Source organism: Oncorhynchus clarkii, chromosome 9 (genome assembly GCF_045791955.1).
Source record: "Oncorhynchus clarkii lewisi isolate Uvic-CL-2024 chromosome 9, UVic_Ocla_1.0, whole genome shotgun sequence".
Taxonomy (NCBI): Eukaryota; Metazoa; Chordata; class Actinopteri; order Salmoniformes; family Salmonidae; genus Oncorhynchus; species Oncorhynchus clarkii.
This window is the reverse complement of record NC_092155.1, coordinates 1,953,047-1,972,078: the sequence shown is the minus strand read 5'-3', so window position 1 is coordinate 1,972,078 and position 19,032 is coordinate 1,953,047. Positions and strand designations below refer to the sequence as shown.

Genomic DNA, 19,032 nt, shown 5'->3' with positions numbered 1-19,032 from the left:
ATGTTCCTGTCTGTCTATCAATGTTCCTGTCTGTCTGTCTGTCTGTCTGTCTGTCTGTCTGTCTGTCTGTCTGTGTTCCTGTCTGTATGTCTGTCTGTCTGTGTTTTTGTCCGTCTCTCTGTGTTCCTGTCTGTCTATTTTCCTGTGTATCTGTCTGTGTCTGTCTGTCTGTCTATGTTCCTGTCTGTCTGTCTGTCTGTCTGTCTGTCTGTCTGTCTGTCTGTCTGCCTGTCTGTCTATGTTCCTGTCTGTCTGTCTGTCTGTATGTCTGTCTGTCTGTCTGTCTGTCTGTCTGTCTGTCTGTCTGTCGATCTATGTTCCTGTCTGTCTGTCTGTCTGTCTGTCTGTCTGTCTGTCTGTCTGTCTGTCTGTCTGTCTATGTACCTGTCTTCATGTTCTATTACCCATAATACATCATGTTCTATCTTCTGTCTACAGACAATGTCACAAGAGAGAGGGGTCAGTTGAACAACTGCATGTATTTCATTGATTTAAGTGAAAACACTTTCCTTAAAAATATATACTGTATGAATCTCATGATTCAATGATTATTTAAGTGAAAAGGTCAGAATAGAGAGGATGTAGTCTGTCGTCATGTTCTAGTACCCATAATACATCATGTTTTATCTACTGTCTACAGAGGAGGTCAGAATAGAGAGGATGTAGTCTGTCTTCATGTTCTAGTACCCATAATACATCATGTTTTATCTACTGTCTACAGAGGAGGTCAGAATAGAGAGGATGTAGTCTGTCTATGTTCCTATTTATCTGTCTGTCTGTTTTCCTGTGTGTGTGTATGTGTTCCTGTCTGTCTATGTTCATGTCTGTCTGTCTGTCTATGTTCATGTCTGTCTGTCTGTCTGTCTGTCTATCTGTCTGTCTGTCTGTCTGTCTGTCTGTCTGTCTGTGTTCCTGTATGTTTGTCTGTCTGTGTTCTTGTCCGTCTCTCCGTGTTCCTGTCTGTCTATGTTCCTGTCTGTCTGTGTGTCTGTTTTCCTGTGTGTGTATATGTGTTCCTGTCTGTCTATGTTCATGTCTGTCTATCTGTCTGTGTTCCTGTCTGTCTGTCTGTGTGTGTTCCTGTATGTCTGTCTGTCTGTCTGTCTTTGTTCTTGTCTATCTGTCTATATATGTTCCTGTCTGTCTGTCTGTGTTCCTGTATGTCTGTCTGTCTGTGTTCTTGTCCGTCTCTCTGTGTTCCTGTCTGTCTATGTTCCTGTCTGTCTGTCTGTCTATGTTCCTGTCTGTCTGTCTGTCTGTCTGTCTGTCTGTCTGTCTGTCTGTCTATGTTCCTCTATATCTGTCTGTCTGTGTTCCTGTCTGTGTGTCTGTGTTCCTGTCTGTCTGTCTGTGTTCCTGTCTGTCTATGTTCCTCTATATCTGTCTGTCTGTGTTCCTGTCTGTCTGTCTGTGTTCCTGTCTGTCTATGTTCCTGTATATCTGTATGTCTGTCTCCTGTATATCTGTCTTTCTGTGTTCCTGTCTGTCTGTCTGTGTTCCTGTCTGTCTGTCTGTCTGTCTGTGTTCCTGTCTGTCTGTCTGTCTGTCTGTCTGTCTGTCTGTCTGTCTGTCTGTGTCTGTCTGTCTGTCTGTCTGTCTGTCTGTCTGTCTGTCTGTCTGTCTGTCTGTCTGTCTATGTTCTTGTCTATCTGTCTATACATGTTCCTGTCTGTCTATGTTCCTGTCTGTCTGTCTGTCTGTCTGTCTGTCTGTCTGTCTGTCTGTCTGTCTGTCTGTCTGTCTATGTTCCTATATATCTGTCTGTCTATTTCCTGTCTGTCTGTCTGTGTTCCTGTATGTCTGTATTTCTATGTTCCTGGTTGTCTGTCTACGTTCCTCTATATCTGTCTGTCTGTGTTCCTGTCTGTCTGTCTGTGTTCCTGTCTGTCTGTGTTCCTGTCTGTCTATGTTCCTTTATATCTGTCTGTCTGTGTTCCTGTATATCTGTCTGTCTGTCTGTCTGTCTGTCTGTCTGTCTGTCTGTCTGTCTGTCTGTCTGTGTTCCTGTATGTCTGTCTGTCTGTGTTCCTGTCTGTCTGTCTGTCTGTCTGTCTGTCTGTCTGTCTGTCTGTCTGTCTGTGTTACTGTCTGTCTGTCTGTCTGTCTGTGTTCCTGTCTGTCTGTCTGTGTTCCTGTCTGTCTGTGTTCCTGTCTGTCTATGTTCCTTTATATCTGTCTGTCTGTCTGTCTGTCTGTCTGTCTGTCTGTCTGTCTGTCTGTCTGTCTGTCTGTCTGTGTTCCTGTATGTCTGTCTGTCTGTGTTCCTGTCTGTCTGTCTGTCTGTCTGTCTGTCTGTCTGTCTGTCTGTCTGTCTGTCTGTCTGTCTGTCTGTGTTACTGTCTGTCTGTCTGTCTGTCTGTGTTACTGTCTGTCTGTCTGTCTGTCTGTGTTCCTGTCTGTCTGTCGGTTTGTGTTCCTGTCTGTCTGTCTGTCTGTGTTCCTGTCTGTCTGTCTGTCTATGTTCCTCTCTGTCTGTCTTTGTACCTGTCTTCATGTTCTATTACCCATAATACATCATATTTGATCTGCTCTGTCTACAGACAATGTCACAAGAGAGAGGGGTGAGTTGAACAACTGCATGTATTTCATTGATTTAAGTGAAAACACTTTCATTCAAAATATATACTGTATGAATCTCATGATTCAATAATAATTTAAGTGAAAAGGTCAGAATAGAGAGGATGTAGTCTGTCTTCATGTTCTAGTACCCATAATACATCATGTTTTATCTACTGTCTACAGAGAAGGTCAGAAGAGAGAGGATGTAGTCTGTCTATGTTCCTATTTACCTGTCTGTCTGTTTTCCTGTGTGTGTGTATGTGTTCCTGTCTGTCTATGTTCATGTCTGTCTATCTGTCTATGTTCATGTCTGTCTGTCTGTCTGTCTATGTTCCTATATATCTGTCTGTCTATGTTCCTGTCTGTCTATGTTCCTGTATATCTGTCTGTCTGTGTTCCTGTCTGTCTATGTTCCTCTATATCTGTCTGTCTGTCTGTCTGTCTGTCTGTCTGTCTGTCTGTCTGTCTGTCTGTCTGTCTGTCTATGTTCCTGTATATCTGTCTGTCTATGTTCCTGTATATCTGTCTGTCTGTGTTCCTGTCTGTCTGTCTGTGTTCCTTTCTGTCTGTCTGTCTGTCTGTCTGTCTGTCTGTCTGTCTGTCTGTCTGTCTGTCTGTCTGTCTGTCTGTCTGTCTACTTGTCCGTCTCTCTGTGTTCCTGTCTGTCTATGTTCCTGTCTGTCTGTCTGTCTATGTACCTGTCTTCATGTTCTATTACCCATAATACATCATGTTTTATATTCTGTCTACAGACAACATCAAAATTGAGAGGGGTGAGTTGAACAACTGCATGTATTTCCTATATATCTGTCTGTCTGTTTTCCTGTGTGTGTGTATGTGTTCCTGTCTGTCTATGTTCATGTCTGTCTATCTGTCTATGTTCATGTCTGTCTGTCTGTCTGTCTATGTTCCTATATATCTGTCTGTCTATGTTCCTGTCTGTCTGTCTATGTTCCTGTATATCTGTCTGTCTGTGTTCCTGTCTGTCTATGTTCCTCTATATCTGTCTGTCTGAAATCCTGTCTGTCTGTCTGTCTGTCTGTCTGTCTGTCTGTCTGTCTGTCTGTCTGTCTGTCTGTCTGTCTGTCTGTCTGTCTGTCTGTGTTCCTGTATGTCTGTTTGTCTGGAGCTTCATGAAATGGGTTTCCATGGCCGAGCAGCCGCACACAAGCCTAAGATCACCATGCTTAATGCCAAGCGTCGGGTGGAGTGGTGTAAAGCTCACCGCCATTGAACTCTGGACTAGTGGAAATACACTGCTCCAAAAAATAAAGGGAAGACTAAAATAACACATCCTAGATCTGAATGAACGAAATATTCTTATTAAATACTTTTTTCTTTACATAGTTGAAAGTGCTGACAAAAAATCACACAAAAATTATCAATGGAAATCAAATGTATCAACCCATGGAGGTCTGGATTTTGAGTCACACTCAAAATTGAAGTGGAGAACCACACTACAGGCTGATCCAACTTTGATGTAATGTCCTTAAAACAAGTCAAAATGAGGCTCAGTAGTGTGTGTGGCCTCCACGTGCCTGTGGGCATGCTCCTGATGAGGTGGCGGATGGTCTCCTGAGGGATCTCCTCCCAGACCTGGACTAAAGCATCCGCCAACACCTGGACAGTCTGTGGTGCAACGTGGCGTTGGTGGATGGAGCGAGACATGATGTCCCAGATGTGCTCAATTGGATTCAGGTCTGGGGAATGGGCGGGCCAGTCCATAGCATCAATGCCTTCCTCTTGCAGGAACTGCTGACACACTCCAGCCACATGAGGTCTAGCATTGTCTTGCATTAGGAGGAACCCAGGGCCAACCGCACCAGCATATGGTCTCACAAGGGGTCTGAGAATCTCATCTCGGTACCTAATGGCAGTCAGACTACCTCTGGCGAGCACATGGAGGGCTGTGCGGCCCCCCAAAGAAATGCCACCCCACCCCACACCATGACTGACCCACCGCCAAACCGGTCATGCTGGAAGATGTTGCAGGCAGCAGAACGTTCTCCACGGCGTCTCCAGACTCTGTCACGTCTGTCACGTGCTCAGTGTGAACCTGCTTTCATCTGTGAAGAGCACAGGGCACCAGTGGTGAATTTGCCAATCTTGGTGTTCTCTGGCAAATGCCAAACGTCCTGCACGGTGTTAGGCTGTAAGCACAACCGCCACCTGTGGACGTCGGGCCCTCATACCACCCTCATGGAGTCTGTTTCTGACCGTTTGAGCAGACAAATGCACATTTGTGGCCTGCTGGAGGTCATTTTGCAGGGCTCTGGCAGTGCTCCTCCTGCTCCTCATTGCACAAAGGCGGAGGTAGTGGTCCTGCTGCTGGGTTGTTGCCCTCCTACGGCCTCCTTCACATCTCCTGATGTACTGGCCTGTCTCCTGGTAGCGCCTCCATGCTCTGGACACTACGCTGACAGACACAGCAAACCTTCTTGCCACAGCTCGCATTGATATGCCATCCTGGATGAGCTGTACTACCTGAGCCACTTGTGTGGGTTGTAGACTCCGTCTCATGCTACCACTAGAGTGAAAGCACCGCCAGCATTCAAAAGTGACCAAAACATCAGCCAGGAAGCATAGGAACTGAGAAGTGGTCTGTGGTCACTCCCTGCAGAACCACTCCTTTATTGGGGGTGTCTTGCTAATTGCCTATAATTTCCACCTGTTGTCTATTCCATTTGCACAACAGCATGTGAAATTTATTGTCAATCAGTGTCGCTTCCTAAGTGGACAGTTTGATTTCACAGAAGTGTGATTGACTTGGAGTTACATTGTGTTGTTTAAGTGTTCCCTTTATTTTTTTGAGCAGTGTACGTTCTGTGCAGCTATTCCCTCCACAAGGCTATCAAACCAGCTAAGCGCCAGTACAGAGACAAAGTAGAATCTCAATTCAACGGCTCAGACACAAGAGGCATGTGGCAGGGTCTACAGTCAATCACGGACTACAGGAAGAAATCCAGCCCAGTCACAGACCAGGATGTCTTGCTCCCAGGCAGACTAAATAACTTTTTTGCCCGCTTTGAGGACAATACAGTGCCACTGACACGGCCTGCAACGAAAACATGCGGTCTCTCCTTCACTGCAGCCGAGGTGAGTAAGTCATTTAAACGTGTTAACCCTCGCAAGGCTGCAGGCCCAGACGGCATCCCCAGCCGCGCCCTCAGAGCATGCGCAGACCAGATGGCCGGTGTGTTTACGGACATATTCAATCAATCCCTATACCAGTCTGCTGTTCCCACATGCTTCAAGAGGGCCACCATTGTTCCTGTTCCCAAGAAAGCTAAGGTAACTGAGCTAAACGACTACCGCCCCGTAGCACTCACATCCGTCATCATGAAGTGCTTTGAGAGACTAGTCAAGGACCATATCACCTCCACCCTACCTGACACCCTAGACCCACTCCAATTTGCTTACCGCCCAAATAGGTCCACAGACGATGCAATCTCAACCACACTGCACACTGCCCTAACCCATCTGGACAAGAGGAATACCTATGTGAGAATGCTGTTCATCGACTACAGCTCGGCATTCAACACCATAGTACCCTCCAAGCTCGTCCACAAGCTCGAGACCCTGGGTCTCGACCCCGCCCTGTGCAACTGGGTACTGGACTTCCTGACGGGCCGCCCCCAGGTGGTGAGGGTAGGCAACAACATCTCCTCCCCGCTGATCCTCAACACTGGGGCCCCACAAGGGTGCGTTCTGAGCCCTCTCCTGTACTCCCTGTTCACCCACGACTGCGTGGCCACGCACGCCTCCAACTCAATCATCAAGTTTGCGGACGACACAACAGTGGTAGGCTTGATTACCAACAACGACGAGACGGCCTACAGGGAGGAGGTGAGGACCCTCGGAGTGTGGTGTCAGGAAAATAACCTCACACTCAACGTCAACAAAACTAAGGAGATGATTGCGGACTTCAGGAAACAGCAGAGGGAACACCCCCCTATCCACATCGATGGAACAGTAGTGGAGAGGGTAGCAAGTTTTAAGTTCCTCGGCATACACATCACAGACAAACTGAAATGGTCCACTCACACAGACAGCATCGTGAAGAAGGCACAGCAGCGCCTCTTCAACCTCAGGAGGCTGAAGAAATTTGGCTTGTCACCAAAAGCACTCACAAACTTCTACAGATGCACAATCGAGAGCATCCTGGCGGGCTGTATCACCGCCTGGTATGGCAACTGCACCGCCCTCAACCGTAAGGCTCTCCAGAGGGTAGTGAGGTCTGCACAACGCATCACCGGGGGCAAACTACCTGCCCTCCAGGACACCTACACCACCCGATTCTACAGGAAGGCCATAAAGATCATCAAGGACATCAACCACCCGAACCACTGCCTGTTCACCCTGCTGTCATCCAGAAGGCGAGGTCAGTACAGGTGCATCAAAGCTGGGACCGAGAGACTGAAAAACAGCTTCTATCTCAAGGCCATCAGACTGTTAAACAGCCACCACTAACATTGAGTGGCTGCTGCCAACACACTGTCAATGACACTGACTCAACTCCAGCCACTTTAATAATGGGAATTGATGGGAAATGATGTAAATATATCACTATCCACTTTAAACAATGCTACCTTATATAATGTTACTTACCCTACATTATTCATCTCATATGCATACGTATATACTGTACTCTATATCATCGACTGCATCCTTATGTAATACATGTATCACTAGCCACTTTAACTATGCCACTTTGTTTACATACTCATCTCATATGTTATACTGTACTCGATATCATCTACTGTATCTTGCCTATGCTGCTCTGTACCATCACTCATTCATATATCCTTATGTACATATTCTTTATCCCCTTACACTGTGTATAAGACAGTAGTTTTTTGGAATTGTTAGTTAGATTACTTGTTCATTATTACTGCATTGTCGGAACTAGAAGCACAAGCATTTCGCTACACTCGCATTAACATCTGCTAACCATGTGTATGTGACAAATAAAATTTGATTTGATTTGATTTCTCAGGATGAATCACACTCCACCATCTGGCAGTCTGACAGATGAATCTGGGTTTGGCGGATGCCAGGAGAACACTACCTGCCCCAATGCATAGTGTCATCCGTAAAGATTGGTGGAGGAGGAATAATGGTCTGGGGCTGTTTTTCATGTTTTCGGCTAGGCCCCTTAGTTCCAGTGAATGGTATGCTTAACGCTACAGCATGCAATGACTATCTATACGATTCTGTGCTTCCAACTTTGTGGCAACAGTTTGGGGAAGGCCCTTTCCTGTTTCGGTATGACAATATCCCTGTGCACAAAGCGACATCCATACAGAAATGGTTTGTTGAGATCGGTGTGGAAGAACTTGACTGGCCTGCACAGAGCCCTGACCTCAGCCCAATCGAACACCTTAGGGATGAATTGGAGCGCCGACTGTGAGCCAGACCTAATCGCCCAGTGTAACAGTATTACTTTAAACGGTCCCCTCGCCCATAACCGGGCGCGAACCAGGGAGCCTCTGCACACATCAACCCTCGAAGCATCGTTACCCATCGCTCCACAAAAGCCGCGGCCCTTGCAGAGCAAGGGGAACAACTACTTCAAGGTCTCAGAGCAAGTGACGTCACTGATTGAAACGCTATTTAGCGCACACCGCTAACTAAGCTAGCCGTTTCACATCCGTTAGGCTATGAGGGGTGGCCAGTCCTCTACTGGCTGTACTGGGTAGACCAGAGTAACCAGGCTCTGAGGGGTGACCAGTCCTCTACTGGCTGTACTGGGTAGACCAGTTGAACCAGGCTCTGAGGGGTGACCAGTCCTCTACTGGCTGTACTGGGTAGAGAGGAACCAGGCTCTGAGGGGTGACCAGTACTCTACTGGCTGTACTGGATAGAGAGGAACCAGGCTCTGAGGGGTGACCAGTCCTCTACTGGCTGTACTGGGTAGAGAGGAACCAGCCTCTGAGGGGTGACCAGCCCTCTGCTGGGTGTACTGGGTAGACCAGAGGAACCAGGCTCTTCATCTTCTGTCTATGTTCCTGTCTGTCTATCTATGTTCCTGTCTGTCTGTCTATGTTCCTGTCTGTGTGTCTATGTTCATGTCAGTCTGTCTGTCTGTCTGTCTGTGTTCCTTTATGTCTGTCTATGTTCCTGTCTCTCTATGTTCCTGTCTGTCTGTCTATGTGCCTGTCTGTCTGTGTTCCTGTCTGTCCGTCTATGTTCCTGTCTGTCTGTCTATGTTCCTGTCTCTCTGTCTGTCTATGTTCCTGTCTCTCTGTCTGTCTCTGTTCCTGTCTGCTGTCTATGTTCCTGTCTGTCTGTCTATGTTCCTGTCTCTCTGTCTGTCTATGTTCCTGTCTCTCTGTCTGTCTCTGTTCCTGTCTGTCTGTCTATATGTTCCTGTCTGTCTGTCTATGTTCCTGTCTGTCTGTCTATGTTCCTTTCTCTCTGTCTGTCTATGTTCCTGTCTGTCTGTCTATATGTTCCTGTCTGTCTGTCTAAATGTTCCTGTCTGTCTTTCTATATGTGCCTGTCTGTCTGTCTATGTTCCTGTCTGTCTGTCTATATGTTCCTGTCTGTCTTTCTATATGTCCCTGTCTGTCTATGTGCCTGTCTTTCTGTCTATGTTTCTGTCTGTCTGTCTGTCTATGTTCCTGTCTGTCTGTCTATATTTATTTTTGACAAGTTGAGTGAATATATTTCTCCCCCCTAGATGAACTCAATAAAAACCTGACTGGACAGCTGGGTAAGTGTTGTCTATGTGTTTACTATATTCATGTCATTTTCAACATTACCAACATTATCAAAGGAAAGAGAGGAAATTACACATAATACATCATGTTTTATCTACTGTCTACAGAGGAGGTCAGAATAGAGAGGATGTAGTCTGTCTTCATGTTCTAGTACCCATAATACATCATGTTTTATCTACTGTCTACAGAGGAGATCAGAATAGAGAGGATGTAGTCTGTCTTCATGTTCTAGTACCCATAATACATCATGTTTTATCTACTGTCTACAGAGGAGGTCAGAATAGAGAGGATGTAGTCTGTCTTCATGTTCTAGTGCCCATAATACATCATGTTTTATCTACTGTCTACAGAGGAGGTCAGAATAGAGAGGATGTAGTCTGTCTTCATGTTCTAGTACCCATAATACATCATGTTTTATCTACTGTCTATAGAGGAGGTTAGAATAGAGAGGATGAAGTCTGTCGTCATATTCTAGTACCCATAATACATCATGTTTTATCTACTGTCTACAGAGGAGTTCAGAATAGAGAGGATGTAGTCTGTCTTCATGTTCTAGTACCCATAATACATCATGTTTTATCTACTATCTACAGAGGAGGTCAGAATAGAGAGGATGTAGTCTGTCTTCATGTTCTAGTACCCATAATACATCATGTTTTATCTACTGTCTACAGAGGAGGTCAGAATAGAGAGGATGTAGTCTGTCTTCATGTTCTAGTACCCATAATACATCATGTTTATCTACTGTCTACAGAGGAGGTCAGAATAGAGAGGATGTAGTCTGTCTTCATGTTCTAGTACCCATAATACATCATGTTTTTATCTACTGTCTACAGAGAAGGTCAGAATAGAGAGGATGTAGTCTGTCTATGTACCTATATATCTGTCTGTCTGTTTTCCTGTGTGTGTGTATGTGTTCCTGTCTGTCTATGTTCATGTCTGATGTCTGTCTGTCTGTCTCTGTCTGTCTGTCTGTCTGTCTGTCTATGTTCCTCTATATCTGTCTGTCTGTGTTCCTGTCTGTCTATGTTCCTCTATATCTGTCCGTCTGTGTTCCTGTCTGTCTGTCTGTGTTCCTGTCTGTCTATGTTCCTGTATATCTGTCTGTCTATGTTCCTGTCTGTCTGTCTGTCTGTCTGTCTGTCTGTCTGTCTGTCTGTCTGTCTGTCTGTCTGTCTGTCTGTCTGTCTGTCTGTCTGTCTGTCAGTCTGTGTTCCTGTATGTCTGTGTTCCTGTATGTCTGTGTTCCTGTATGTCTGTTTGTCTGGAGCTTCATGAAATGGGTTTCCATGGCCGAGCAGCCTCACACAAGCCTAAGATCACCATGCTCAATGCCAAGCGTCGGGTGGTGTGGTGTAAAGCTCACCGCCATTGAACTCTGGACTAGTGGAAATACACTGCTCCAAAAAATAAAGGGAAGACTAAAATAACACATCCTCGATCTGAATGAACAAAATATTCTTATTAAATACTTTTTTCTTTACATAGTTGAAAGCGCTGACAAAAAAATCACACAAAAATTATCAATGGAAATCAAATGTATCAACCCATGGAGGTCTGGATTTGGAGTCACACTCAAAATTAAAATGCTGAACCACACTACAGGCTGATCCAACTTTGATGTAATGTCCTTAAAACAAGTCAAAATGAGGCTCAGTAGTGTGTGTGGCCTCCACGTGCCTGTATGACCTCCATACAACGCCTAGGCATGCTCCAGATGATGTGGCGGATGGTCTCCTGAGGGATCTCCTCCAAGACCTGGACTAAAGCATCCGCCAACACCTGGACAGTCTGTGGTGCAACGTGGCGTTGGTGGATGGAGCGAGACATGATGTCCCAGATGTGCTCAATTGGATTCAGGTCTGGGGAATGGGCGGGCCAGTCCATAGCATCAATGCCTTCCTCTTGCAGGAACTGCTGACACACTCCAGCCACATGAGGTCTAGCATTGTCTTGCATTAGGAGGAACCCAGGGCCAACCTCACCAGCATATGGTCTCACAAGGGGTCTGAGGATCTCATCTCGGTACCTAATGGCAGTCAGGCTACCTCTGGCGAGCACATGGAGGGCTGTGCGGCCCCCCAAAGAAATGCCACTCCACCCCACACCATGACTGACCCACCGCCAAACCGGTCATGCTGGAGGATGCGTCTCCAGACTCTGTCACGTCTGTCACATGTGCTCAGTGTGAACCTGCTTTCATCTGTGAAGAGCACAGGGCACCAGTGGCGAATTTGCCAATCTTGGTGTTCTCTGGCAAATGCCAAACGTCCTGCACGGTGTTAGGCTGTAAGCACAACCGCCACCTGTGGACGTCGGGCCCTCATACCACCCTCATGGAGTCTGTTTCTGACCGTTTGAGCAGACACATGCACATTTGTGGCCTGCTGGAGGTCATTTTGCAGGGCTCTGGCAGTGCTCCTCCTGCTCCTCCTTGCACAAAGGCGGAGGTAGTGGTCCTGCTGCTGGGTTGTTGCCCTCCTACGGCCTCCTTCACATCAGACTAGAGGAAACAGGCTATGAGGGGTGACCAGTCCTCTACTGGCTGTACTGGGTAAACCAGAGGAACCAGGCTCTGACGGGTGACCAGTCCTATACTGGCTGTACTGGGTAGACCAGAGGAACCAGACTCTGAGGGGTGACCAGTCCTCCACTGGCTGTACTGGGTAGACCAAAGGAACCAGGCTCTGAGGGGTGGCCAGTCCTCTACTGACTGTACTGGGTAGAGAGGAACCAGGCTCTGAGGGGTGACCAGTCCTCTACTGACTGTACTGGGTAGAGAGGAACCAGGCTCTGAGGGGTGACCAGTCCTCTACTGACTTTACTGGGTAGACCAGAGGAACCAGGCTCTGAGGGGTGACCAGTCCTCTACAGGCTGTACTGGGTAGACCGGAGGAAACAGGCTATGAGGGGTGACCAGTCCACTACTGGCTGTACTGGGTAGAGAGGAACCAGGTTCTGAGGGGTGACCAGTCCTCTACTGGCTGTGCCAGGTGGAGATTATAACAGAACATGGCCAAGATGTTCAAATGTTCATAGATGACCAGCAGGGTCAAATAATAATAATCACAGTGGTTGTAGAGGGTGCAACAGGTCAGCACCTCAGGAGTAAATGTCAGTTGGCTTTTCATAGCCGATCATTGAGAGTATCTCTACCGCTCCTGCTGTCTCTTGAGAGTTGAAACCAGCAGGTCTGGGACAGGTAGCACGTCCGGTGAACAGGTCAGGGTTCCATAGCCGCAGGCAGAACAGTTGAAACTGGAGCAGCAGCACTACCAGGTGGACTGGGGACAGCAAGGAGTCATCAGGCCAGATAGTCCTGAGGCATGGTCCTAGGGCGCAGGTCCTCTGAGAGAAGAGAGAGAGGAAGACCTCACTAATGCTCTTATGGCTGAATGGAAGCAAGACCCAACAGCAATGTTCCATCATCTAGTGGAAAGCCTTCCCAGAATAGCGGAGGCTGTTATAGCAGCAAAGGGGGACCAACGCCATATTAATGCCCATGATTTTGGAATGAGATGTTCAATTAGCAGGTGTCCACATACTTTTGGTAATGTAGTGTATAAATCTCTTGATTCAATCATTATTTAATTATCACTATCTCACTATCTTTATTTCATTTTTACACCAGGTGGACTACAAGGAGAGCTGAGTAAGTAGTGTGTGTCTGTCTATGTTCCTGTCTATGTTCCTGTCTGTCTGTCTGTCTGTCTGGCTGTCTGTCTGTCTGTCTGTCTGTCTGTCTGTCTGTCTGTATGTCTGTCTGTCTGTCTGTCTATTTTCCTGTCTGTCTGTCTATGTTCCTGTCTGTCTGTCTTTCTATGTTCCTGTCTGTCTTTCTATATGTTCCTGTCTGTCTGTCTGTCTATGTTTCTGTCTGTCTGTCTGTCTATGTTCCTGTCTCTCTGTCTATATTTATTTTTGACAAGTTGAGTGAATATATTTCTCCCCCCTAGATGAACTCAATAAAAACCTGACTGGACAGCTGGGTAAGTGTTGTCTATGTGTTTACTATATTCATGTCATTTTCAACATTACCAACATTATCAAAGGAAAGAGAGGAAATTACCCATAATACATCATGTTTTATCTACTGTCTACAGAGGAGGTCAGAATAGAGAGGATGTAGTCTGTCTTCATGTTCTAGTACCCATAATACATCATGTTTTATCTACTGTCTACAGAGGAGGTCAGAATAGAGAGGATGTAGTCTGTCTTCATGTTCTAGTACCCATAATACATCATGTTTTATCTACTGTCTACAGAGGAGGTCAGAATAGAGAGGATGTAGTCTGTCTTCATGTTCTAGTACCCATAATACATCATGTTTTATCTACTGTCTACAGAGGAGGTCAGAATAGAGAGGATGTAGTCTGTCTTCATGTTCTAGTACCCATAATACATCATGTTTTATATACTGTCTACAGAGGAGGTCAGAATAGAGAGGATGTAGTCTGTCTTCATGTTCTAGTACCCATAATGCACCATGTTTTATCTACTGTCTACAGAGGAGGTCAGAATAGAGAGGATGTAGTCTGTCTTCATGTTCTAGTACCCATAATACATTATGTTTTATCTTCTGTCTACAGAGGAGCTCAGAAAAGACAACGGTAAGTTGTGTGTGAAAGTCTGTGTGCTTCTATAACTGCATGTATTTCATTAATTTAAGTGAAAACACTTGCCTTAATATATACAGTATATCACAAAAGTGAGTACACCCCTCACTTTTTTGTAAATATTTGAGTATATCTTTTCATGTGACAACACTGAAGAAATAACACTTTGCTACAATCTAAAGTAGTGAGTGTACAGCTTGTATAACAGTGTAAATTTGCTGTCCCCTCAAAATAACTCAACAACCAGACATTAATGTCTAAACATTTGGCAACTAAAGTGAGTACACCCCTAAGTGAAAATGTCCAAATTGGGCCCAATTAGCCATTTTCCCTCCCCGGTGTCATGTGACTCGTTAGTGTTACAAGGTCTCAGGTGTGAATGGGGAGCAGGTGTGTTAAATTTGGTGTCATCGCTCTCACACTCCCTCATACTGACTGGTCACTGGAAGTTCAACATGGCACCTCATGGCAAAGAACTCTCTGAGGATCTGGAAAAAATAATTGTTGCTCTACATAAAGATGGCCTGGGCTATAAGAAGATTGCCAAGACCCTGAAACTGAGCTGCAGCACGGTGGCCAAGACCATACAGCGGTTTAACTGGACAGGTTCCACTCAGAACAGGCCTCGCCATGGTCGACCAAAGAAGTTGAGTGCACGTGCTCAGCGTCATATCCAGAGGTTGTCTTTGGGAAATAGACGTATGAGTGCTGCTAGCATTGCTGCAGAGGTTGAAGGGGTGGGGGGTCAGCCTGTCAGTGCTCAGACCATACGCAGTACACTGCATCAAATTGGTCTGCATGGCTGTCGTCCCAGAAGGAAGCCTCTTCTAAAGATGATGCACAAGAAAGCCTGCAAACAGTTTGCTGAAGACAAGCAGACTAAGGACATGGATTACTGGAACCATGTCCTGTGGTCTGATGAGACCAAGATAAACGTATTTGGTTCAGATGGTGTCAAGCGTGTGTGGCGGCAACCAGGTGAGGAGTACAAAGACAAGTGTGTCTTGCCTACAGTCAAGCATGGTGATGGGAGTGTCAAGGTCTGGGGCTGCATGAGTGCTGCCGGCACTGGGGAGCTACAGTTCATTGAGGGAACCATGAATGCCAACATGTACTGTGACATACTGAAGCAGAGCATGATCCCCTCCCTTCGGAGACTGGGCCGCAGGGAAGTATTCCAACATGATAACGACCCCAAACACACCTCCAAGACGACCACTGCCTTGCTAAAGAAGCTGAGGGTAAAGGTGATGGACTGGCCAAGCATGTATCCAGACCTAAACCCTATTGAGCATCTGTGGGGCATCCTCAAACGGAAGGTGGAGGAGTGCAAGGTCTCTAACACCCACCAGCTCCGTGATGTCGTCATGGAGGAGTGGAAGAGGACTCCAGTGGCAACCTGTGAAGCTCTGGTGAACTCCATGCCCAAGAGGGTTAAGGCAGTGCTGGAAAATGGTGGCCACACAAAATATTGACAATTTGGGCCCAATTTGGACATTTTCACTTAGGGGTGTACTCACTTTTGTTGCCAGCGGTTTAGACATTAATGGCTGTGTGTTGAGTTATTTTGAGGGGACAGCAAATTTACACTGTTATACAAGCTGTACACTCAATGCTTTACATTGTAGCAAAGTGTCCTTTCTTCAGTGTTGTAACATGAAAAGATATACTCAAATATTTACAAAAATGTGAGGGGTGTACTCACTTTTGTGATATACTGTATATACACTATATATTACACTGATTAACTACACTATATGTTACACTGGTTAACTACACTATATATTACACTGATTAACTACACTATATATTACACTATATATTACACTATATATTACACTGATTAACTACACTATATATTACACTATATATTACACTGATTAACTACACTATATATTACACTGATTAACTACACTATATATTACACTATATATTACACTGATTAACTAAACTATATATTACACTATATATTACACTGGTTAACTACACTATATATTACACTGGTTAACTACACTATATATTACACTGATTAACTACACTATATATTACACTGATTAACTACACTATATATTACACTGATTAACTATACTATATATTACACTGATTAACTACACTATATATTACACTATATATTACACTGATTAACTACACTATATATTACACTGATTAACTACACTATATATTACACTGATTAACTACACTATATATTACACTATATACTACACTGATTAACTACACTATATATTACACTGATTAACTACACTATTTATTACACTGGTTAACTACACTATATATTACACTGATTAACTACACTATATATTACACTGGTTAACTACACTATATATTACACTCATTAACTACACCATATATTACACTGGTTAACTACACTATATATTACACTGGTTAACTACACTATATATTACACTGATTAACTACACTATATATTACACTGGTTAACTACACTATATATTACACTGATTAACTACACTATATATTACACTGATTAACTACACTATATATTACACTATATATTACACTGATTAACTACACTATATATTACACTGATTAACTACACTATATATTACACTGATTAACTACACTATATATTACACTGATTAACTACACTATATATTACACTGATTAACTACACTATATATTACACTGGTTAACTTCACTATATATTACACTATATATTACACTGATTAACTACACTATATATTACACTGATTAACTACACTTTATATTACACTGTTTAACTACACTATATATTACACTGATTAACTACACTATATATTACACTGATTAACTACACTTTATATTACACTGGTTAACTACAATATATATTACACTGATTAACTACACTATATATTACACTGATTAACTACACTATATATTGCACTGATTAACTACACTATATATTACACTATATATTACACTGGTTAACTACACTATATATTACACTATATATTACACTGGTTAACTACACTATATATTACACTTGTTAACTACACTATATATTACACTGACTAACTACACTATATATTACACTGATTAACTACACTATATATTGCACTGATTAACTACACTATATATTACACTGGTTAACTACACTATATATTACACTGATTAACTACACTATATATTACACTATATATTACACTGACTAACTACACTATATATTACACTGATTAACTACACTACATATTACACTGGTTAACTACACTATATATTACACTATATATTACACTGACTAACTACACTATATATTACACTGATTAACTACACTATATATTGCACTGATTAACTACACTATATATTACACTATATATTACACTGGTTAACTACACTATATATTACACTGGTTAACTACACTATATATTACACTGATTAACTACACTATATATTACACTGATTAACTACACTATATATTACACTGGTTAACTACACTGTATATTACACTGGTTAACTACACTATATATACAAAAGTATGTGGACAACTCTTTAAATTTGTAGATTTGGTGAATTCACGAATTGATCTATCTGTTATATGTGTTCTGACTATCTGTTCTTGTCCTCAGGGAAAGCTGAAGAGACCATCCAATCCAATCCAATCGCCACCTCTCCAGGAGGTCAACAGGAAACAGACTCCTTCCCAAAGTAATCAGTCTTTATGATTCTTATGTTTCCTACAATTACTGGTCAGTCTGTCTGTTTATTCTGATGTTGTTGCTTCATTCTAAATCATCCTTTCTATCTTTAATAGAGTCTGAGGGGATTGAAGGGATGAAGATGGAGTCTTTTCCTGCTCCTGAGATGGAGACTTTACCTGAAGGATGATCTGGAGAAGTTGTGGGTGGAAGTTGAGTTACTGTAGAGAGACTATAACTATAGAGAGACTACAACTATAGAGCTGAGTTACTATAGAGACTATAACTATAGAGCTGTTACTATAGAGAGACTATAACTATAGAGAGACTATAACTATAGAGCTAAGTTACTATAGAGACTATAACTATAGAGCTGAGTTACTGTAGAGAGACTATAACTATAGAGAGACCATAACTATAGAGCTGAGTTACTATAGAGACTATAACTATAGAGCTGTTACTACAGAGAGACTATAACTATAGAGAGACTATAACTATAGAGCTGAGTTACTATAGAGAGACTATAACTATAGAGCTGAGTTACTATAGAGAGACTATAACTATAGAGCTGAGTTACTATAGAGAGACTATAACTATAGAGCTGAGTTACTGTAGAGAGACTATAACTATAGAGCTGAGTTACTATAGAGAGACTATAACTATAGAGCTGAGTTACTATAGAGAGACTATAACTATAGAGAGACTAACTATAGAGCTGAGTTACTATAAAGAGACTATAACTATAGAGACTATAACTATAGAGCTAAGTTACTATAGAGAGACTATAACTTTCTATAGAGACCTAACCCACCTAACAAAGCTGAGTTTCTGAGTATATAACTGAGTGATATGAATCTTGGTAAGACAAAGTCATCTGATAAAGGTGTTAGTCAGTTTTCTATAATCCACTTCCAGTAGTTAGTTCTTTACTTGTTGAAGTTTTACTACCCATGTCTGTTATGGGTTTATATCCATTTCCTGGTTATTCTATACAGTATTTACGATGACATCATCCACAGACTTCTGGAGCTGTTGGTTAAAAGGCAGAGATCCTCAAAGAGCAGTACCAGATCATCAGGTATATATGTGGTTTCCATGGTTTCCATGTTTGGTGCCATTCCATTGGCTCCGTTCCAGCCGTTATAATGAGCAGACTTCTGGAGCTGTTGGTTAAAATCTCTTAAAAGGCAAAGAACCTCAAAGAACAAAGAAGGACTTTACTTTATGTTTGTGTTTTTTGTCTGCTCTGCCCCCAGGCTCTCACTATATATAATGTATACAATAACTATGTATTTAATGTGGAATGTATACAATAACTATGTATTTAATTTGTAATGTTTACAATAACTATGTATTTAATTTGTAATGTTTACAATAACTATGTATTTAATGTGGAATGTTTACAATAACTATGTATTTAACTTAATGTATACAATAACTATGTATTTAATGTACACAATAACTATGTATTTAATGTGGAATGTTTAC

General features: G+C 43.2%; 1 protein-coding gene across 1 annotated transcript in view; it reads left to right on the top strand.

Annotated features, from left to right (window-relative positions):
* Nucleotides 1–17,734, top strand: part of LOC139417003 (butyrophilin-like protein 10) — a 137,012-nt gene extending 119,278 nt beyond the window's left edge. The window contains exons 8-9 of the mRNA XM_071166235.1: nt 17,476–17,554; nt 17,661–17,734. Coding sequence (XP_071022336.1) covers nt 17,476–17,554; nt 17,661–17,734 — 153 coding nt within the window. The remainder of the gene's footprint in view (nt 1–17,475; nt 17,555–17,660) is intronic.
* The last annotated feature ends 1,298 nt before the right edge of the window (nt 17,735–19,032 follow it).